Raw genomic sequence first — 7337 nt, forward strand, 5'->3', positions numbered from 1 at the left:
TTCAATTGTTGACAAATGGCAAACAAATGAAGATGAGTTTTTTTCTCAAACAAGTAGCAATTAAAATGCCAAACAAATTTTTAAAATGTATTTTTTCCTCAGTAAATGACACCCTGTTCAGAAACTGCTTTAACCAAAACGATTTAACCACTTTTCCAGCTGTAAAACATCATGTTTAGCTGCTTATTCTAAAATGGCAGCTGACAAGAATAATAAAAATCATTGTAGAAGAAATGCTTTTTTTCCCCATTTCACATTAACATGCCAAAAGGTGCATTAGGCTCAGATTTTAGTGTTAAATCATACATCAAGAGATTGAATATAACAGCAGTCTTTCCACTTTGAAATACAGCCACGCTGTGATCGGTCTTAAGACTGAAAAATCCTGAAAATCTCACTCCCATCTCTGGCACTCTACAATTATAAAACAAGTTATCTTTTTTTCTGTTTGATTAAATCAGCTGACGTGGATATGAGCTGAGACGGACAGAAAAAAATGAAGAAAGCAGTGAAATAAACACCTTCCTTATACGTAGTTATCAGAGACCAAGTTCACTGGGAAATCATTTTTTCTTGTTATTTTTTTTAAATATGATCAGTTACTCTGATTTTCACATGCAGGCTAAACATGAAAATAGTCTTCTACCCCTATTTCCTGCATCAGCCACCTATAGAAAATAAACGGGGAAATGCTCAGCTTAGAAAAACCAGTTAATTGTCAGACTTTGGTCGCAACAGGGAAGGCTATTGATTTAGCATCCGCAAAACAGCAGAGAACATCTTGACTAATAGAAACTAACTGCTAGCATTAGCTAACCCTAACCCACTACACGGCAGAATTTGTTCAGACTTGTGTTTTGTGGAGATAAAACATCAATGTTTCAGAGCAAATGGAAGAGTTGTGTTGCTGCTAGCCAGGCGCTTACTCATAGCATTCCTCACAGATTCATGTTCTCACCCTGTACGACCCAAACTGTGCTAAAAATTAACCTGGCAGCAGCCAGATCGCTATGTGTAGCCTCGCCCTGTGTCAAGTCTACACATTTCGATCTGTAATCTCTGCAGCAGAAACCGTCTGAAAGAGGGAGTATCTGGTAGAATATTTTGAGCTGATTGGAGAATGCGCAAGGTCCTGCTCGACTGGCACTGGCTACAATATTGTTTCTTTAGCCAATCACAGTAACTCAAATGACGTTTACCATGCATGCCTGGAAAAAAACAACTCGCTGAAGTTTCATTCGTTCACTTCACGAGGCAATTACCATGTCTTCAGGTGATTTCTGCCAGTTTTGCAAGAAGAATATGCTCATAAGAGGGCAGGTTTTCTCCCATCACCTAAGGAGCCTTGCGACTACCAGGCTCGACTTGATCGAACGCTAGGCTAAGCGTGGTCCCGACCCTCATCCCCGGCCCTACCTCTCCGCTGACATGGACGACGCTCGAAAGCCAAGCGAACAGTGGGCCCCCACTCCGCTGATACTGACAAGAGACGGTAGTGGAGCACAACAACCCCCAACCCCCCAACCCCGCTCTCACAGCCCGACTCGCAACATTCCGTCATGGTTAAAAATAGTTCCAAAATGAAAGTTGAACCGACGTCTTTTCTGTTCTTGATATCGTCTCATTTGGACGTTTAATAACGAAAATTTAGGCTTCTTATTACTGTATTACTGTAAAATAAAATATATCATTGCTGTAATAAAATATCATTAGTAATATAAAAAAAGCATTTCCGTATGCAATCTGAATAGAAAATTCATGTGTCCCTGCCTGAATTTGTACCCAGGTCCCCGGCAGGTTAGGCAGATGCCTTACCAGTTGAGCGATCTCTTTGGCACATTCATGAAGTCGCCTAGTGAATTTACACTTACAACTGATTCACAAATGTTAAACTATATTGTATGTAGCTAGTTGTCAAAATAACAATTACACATGTAACTGTAGGCACGTACAAATATATCTGCATGGAATGTTAGGGAATTTTTTTACGTATGTTTTAACAAATTTAAGACGTCCGACCGCGACCATTTTTGGCCATGGACCCTGTATTACCGTCGAGACAATTGTTTGCTGTTATCGTCAATTGGCGCAGCCATGTTTGTTCTGCTTAGCCGGGCACTTATACTATCATGAAAACTAAGTCCCACCCTATAGCACAGTACCGACACACAATCGGTCTGGCCTATTTTAGGCCGAAGGCCAGACGGTTTGAATTGGAGCGGAACAAGATGGATTCCCTGAGTTTGGAAATTCTCTCGCGAGAATTCATCTTGCAGCGCAAGGTTAGCTAAAAATAGAAGTTTTAACACAACACGTTGGACCTTCAAGTCCAAAACCCCAGAAAATCTGTAATTTGTTGTATTATTTTTGATGTCTGTTGTCCTTTGGGCTTGCCATAGAAGGACATGCAGGGATTTTGTGGGGGTTGGAGAAGGAAGACGAAAGAAAGAAAGTAAACAATGTTTTGGGATCAGTTTTATTTGCCAAAAACACAGAAAACATCCTTTCTTGACAATCCTTGTTATTGTCCACAGAGAAAAGTGTAAAAATAAAAAGAACCAACATATAAAAAAAACATACTTAGAGCCGGGTTGGTGCATGCGTTGTGTGAGCTGTTCTGGTACTTTTGGATCGCAACACTGCTTCATCGATGCAATACCCGTACGATGGATGAGAGAAGTAGTGATGGGACTTACGGCTATTTGAAGACTTGTTCAAAGAGCCAGTCTTTGGAATGACGTGGAGGTGTGAGGGCGGAGGCTGTGGAATAGTGTTCCGTTGCTGTCAATGGGGATGGCGTTACTGGAGGACAAGGTTCTCTACAGGGATTCAGCTCTCATTCTTCACTTTGAGTTACCATTCAAAAGATTTGATCAGTTCATGAACGTCGCATCACTAGAGAGAAATATCAAACATGTTTGAGATTTGTGCGACCACACGATTGCTGATCAGGAGCTGGTCGTGAGGTGTTGTTCGCTTCTTGTAACCCCCTGTATACTACACGACGCATGGTACCAAACTTGCTGCAACCTCTCGCAGAAGAGGAAAAATCTGCTCAAAATGAGCCAAAAATTGCACGGTGTATGCCAGGTGTCGGTACAGGATCTGCTCGGGTGCAGGGTCGGCTCGGGGTCCTTCGACTGCCGATGACGTCAAAGTAGTTGATTGGCTGAACATGAAGCTTACGGAAGTTACGTTATCACGTTATGATTTTGATTGGTCAGAACAAATTTGCGGTTGTAGTCTTAGCGGTTGTAGTCCTGTAGTCCAAAAATCAACACTTTTTGGAGAAAATGTTTGAATTTCTAAAGGAAATGTAAAATATAAGCAAATGATAAACGGTGACCCTCAAAAGCTCTTGTTGATGAAATGGGGCAAAATAAAATATAAGAACTTTATTGAAAGACACCAAAGCAATATTTTAAGTCAAAGAATGTATTTAGACAACAACTAAGGAAATATACAGACGGACTCCACATTAATACAAACAGTTATGGCTTCACATATAAGAACTGTTCTATTTTTTGTCAGTTCGATGTTGGTTTTATGCAGTGTCACATTCTTTACAAAACAAAGATAATATGGTGTTTTATTAACAAATTACAATTATAAAGAAAATATGTAGGTGTTAACAAACAAGAATTTATTAACAAAACTGCTGATGTCTTTCCAAAACGTATGTGTGAAAGCCGAGTAGATTTGCAGTAATGTGACGTCATCGGCAGTCGAAGGACCCTGAGCCGATCCTGCACCCGAGCAGAACCTGTACCGACACCGGCTTTAATCAAAGGCGAATACTGGCAAACCGGACTCCACATCCTGTTCCAGTCTGATCGGGCTCACATCTAGCTCCTGAAACTGGAATGTCAGAGCTTTTCCCTTGCAGAGATCGACTCACAAGACATTAATTAAATGCCACAGCAAATGTATGCAAATTTAAAAAACTGTTGTTTTTTACCGTTTTTGACTATATGTGTTGCAGTTCAGCTAATTTTGAAGCACATTTCACTTCTTACTATACTTATTATGTTACTACATCTGCAACACAGACAGTGTTAAAGGAAGTGCAGTTTTTTTGCCTTCTTGCTGTTATAGGTTTAAAACCTACTCATTAATGGAAGTAACCCTAACCCTAACCTCATTCTTGCATGGATCAGATTTTGACCCTGGTCTGTACTATTTTGGAAATTCCAGCTAATTCACGGACGGGTTGCTTAATTCAACACAAAGTCGCAAAAGTCCAGCATTTATCAGCAATGATATAACCATAAATAAATTTGATCCACCCCACCCAGATCCACAACAAGTTGCAAAGACGATTATTGTTTTGGTACATAATGTTTTGCATTTGCAGTGTAAGTTTTGAAAACCCTCGAAGCTTGGCAGAAAGAGGTGGGGACATGGGAGGGGACGTGAAGAGAAGACTAAACAGGGACAGACAAAGGGCAATGCCCTGAAAGAGGAGGGACAAAGTAGAGTGGCGCCAGCAGAGGTGAATCTGTCCGCCATGCTGGTGCCTGCTTTTGTTTGGCCAGCAGATTGCCGGCGATAGCTTCAAGGGTTGCTCACAAAAGTGTACTAAAAAATATTAAAATTAAGCTCAAATTTTAATTATTTTTCTTGACTTTTACATATACCACACTGAAGAAAAAAAAAGCACCTTTAATATTTGTCTTTCCCCAATTTGTCAGGATCAGATTTCTTTAGCTAAATGGGAAAAGACAAATATTAGTGGATATCCCAGCTAAATCTGCCTCTTGTGATGGAGAAACATTAAAACAATAACGATACGTTGCTTCTCTGAGCGTAGGAGTATGGCCGGATTCCAGCAGACATGGAGCCATTGGTGGTTGTATTTGTTGACTCTGACGTCGTGGTGACCCAAAGCAAGCACCCGGGCCGGCGGGGTTATCAGCCAACGAGACAAGCTGACGCGAAGGGGGGGAGGCCCGCAACATGTTGTCCCTTAATGGAGTCAGCAGAGGCAATTTGAAAAGACTTTGAAGATATAATGAGAATTCAAATGACCTCTGATTTTTATCAGCCCACGGTTTATCAGTGTCTACCTCTAGTTTTTGTTTCTTTCATTTTGGTATGTAATTTTCATAAGTATTGATTTTGTATTTATCCGCAGCTGGATGTTGTTGTGAAGGGAGTTTCTCAGACCGACAGGTTAATTAATCTGGAGGTGTTTATCGCTGCATGAATGATGGGGATGAAAATAATCCGAACCAAGTCAGAGCTGAAGATTTCTGTTGAGTCTGTTAACACCCTACTTTATTGTCAGTGATTAGATTAAATATGCACTTGTTTATATCATGTTTGCCATGAAATAGAAGATGTTTTAGTGAAAATGAAAGCAATTATTATTATTAAAGCACAAACTGAAACAACGGACGTTAATGCATCATTTTACTCATCCAGACTTCATCTAAATGTAATCCCATGAAACTAAAAGCTGCTCTGAAATAGATTTAAGTTGGTTCGACTGCTGGTTTTGTGAACATTATGCACGAGAACTGAACATGTTGAGAAATGACTGGCTAATTATTCCATTTGAGAGGTGGTAATTACACACTTTAGACCGAGCCACGGATATTCCAAAGTGGCTACTTCTCTGTCAGGAAGGTTACCGTGGGTTGAAACGAGTGCAGCTCAGTCAGCCGTGGAATAGATTGACCTGTGCCGTGTCGGCCTTTGTGGGGGTAATCTCCTGCGCTCTTGTCAGTTATGCTTCTGCAAAAGGTCCCTGTGACAGAATGCATATTGCACACACACACACACACACACACACACACACACACATATATATACACACACACACATCTCAGTAGGAAGTATTTGAAAGAAAGACGGCCAGTGATTAAAAATAGATCAGAGAAGTTTCTTTGGTATTGCGGAATTGCAGCATGATGAAGAGGAATAAGGAGGTCAAAACTTCCCCAGCGGAGTTAGGTAACTGCTGCCAGGAATGGGCCGGTCCTCCAGCAGTGATGAAGCAACACCGGGACCTGTGTGTATAAATACACACACTCTTTGCATACTTGACTATCAGATACCAAAAGGGCTGACAAGGATCAGTGAAAGATCTGAAGAGGTCCAATTGGTCAGACAATCACCATCCATCACTGAAGCTTAAGAATAAATTGAGGACATCGTGGTGCTCTTTGGTGGCCCGAAACCCCATGAAATAGAAGGCTGATCAGCTCTAATCTTCACAAGGATTTATCAACCCAACCCATCCACAATGAAGGCATTCAGCATTGCAGTTGCAGTGACACTCGTGCTCGCCTTTGTTTGCATTCTGGGGAGCGCTGCCGTCCCGTTCGCAGGGGTAAGAATTCCACTCAAACTCGTCTCATTTCCTGATTAGCTAAATGTTTTGTCAGGAAGAGAAGAAGCGTCTCCTAAATGTGCATAATTTGTTAACAGGTCCAGGAACTGGAGGAGGCAGGGAGCAGTGAAACTCCAGTCGCGGCACATCCAGAGACGTCAATGGAATCGTGGATGGTATGTTCAATTGACTGAACGAATTAGGCCAATTACTAAGAGCAAATTAAAATTTAAGTGGATGCGTTGCACAGAGCAACCTGCTGCACTCTCAAACGCAGTAAGAGAATTAAGCGCCGGTGAGGACACCTTGCTCATGCTTGTCTTTCCCACAGATGCCAGATCACATCAGGCAGAAGCGCCAGAGTCACCTCTCCTTGTGCCGCTATTGCTGCAGCTGCTGCAAGAACTACAAGGGCTGCGGTTACTGCTGCAAGTTCTAAGGAGTCCTGCAGCAACCACAGATTATTAATTTATTATGTTTGTTTTGTCTCTCTTCAAGAAATGGTGTTTTCTTTGCCTCTTTCTCCCTTTCTGGTTGACAGTTTTAATAGAATTATTCATCCAAACAAATGAAATGATACTCTATTTATTTTGTATATTTCAACTTTTTATATCTATGTATATGAATGTGAATTTCTTTTTTAAAGATTGCATCAGATGTCAAGAAGCTTTTTTTATTTTTCTAAAAATAAGTTTTTGATGCTAAATGAAATAAATCGTATCTGAACCAAAGATAAAAAAGCTTTTGTGTCATTATTATTGAGCCAAAGACCAGAAATAGATCTTCACTGAATGAGCCTAAAGTGATTAATGGAAGTTTTAGATTACGCAGGAATTAAAAAGCTAGAAATATGATGTGATTATGGTTACATGGCTGTAGATGCTGAACGGATGTGTCTGGGAGGATGAACACAACATCAATACACAACCTCATATGTTGAGATAATACATTTTGTTGCTACATTAAATTTAAATCTATTTGGATGGGTAGAAAAACAGTGTTA

The 7337-nt window shown here is 40.6% G+C and overlaps 1 protein-coding gene across 1 annotated transcript; it reads left to right on the top strand.

The window, feature by feature from the left end:
- The first annotated feature begins 6046 nt into the window (after positions 1-6046).
- hamp (hepcidin antimicrobial peptide) lies at positions 6047-7074 on the top strand. The gene is made up of 3 exons (XM_015950025.3): positions 6047-6334; positions 6433-6510; positions 6666-7074. The coding sequence occupies exons 1-3, from the start codon at positions 6248-6250 to the stop codon at positions 6771-6773; spliced, it is 273 nt and encodes a 90-aa protein (XP_015805511.1). The 5' UTR covers positions 6047-6247; the 3' UTR covers positions 6774-7074.
- The last annotated feature ends 263 nt before the right edge of the window (positions 7075-7337 follow it).

This window comes from Nothobranchius furzeri, chromosome 5 (assembly GCF_043380555.1).
Source record: "Nothobranchius furzeri strain GRZ-AD chromosome 5, NfurGRZ-RIMD1, whole genome shotgun sequence".
Classification (NCBI taxonomy): Eukaryota; Metazoa; Chordata; class Actinopteri; order Cyprinodontiformes; family Nothobranchiidae; genus Nothobranchius; species Nothobranchius furzeri.

Bases quoted from the DNA above. Each gene is read 5' to 3' on its own strand.
- hamp (XM_015950025.3), top strand. From the start codon at position 6,248: ATGAAGGCATTCAGCATTGCAGTTGCAGTGACACTCGTGCTCGCCTTT. The intron at 6,335-6,432 runs GTAAGAATTCCA...ATTTGTTAACAG, and splicing joins CTGCCGTCCCGTTCGCAGGG to GTCCAGGAACTGGAGGAGGC. The intron at 6,511-6,665 runs GTATGTTCAATT...TCTTTCCCACAG, and splicing joins CGTCAATGGAATCGTGGATG to ATGCCAGATCACATCAGGCA.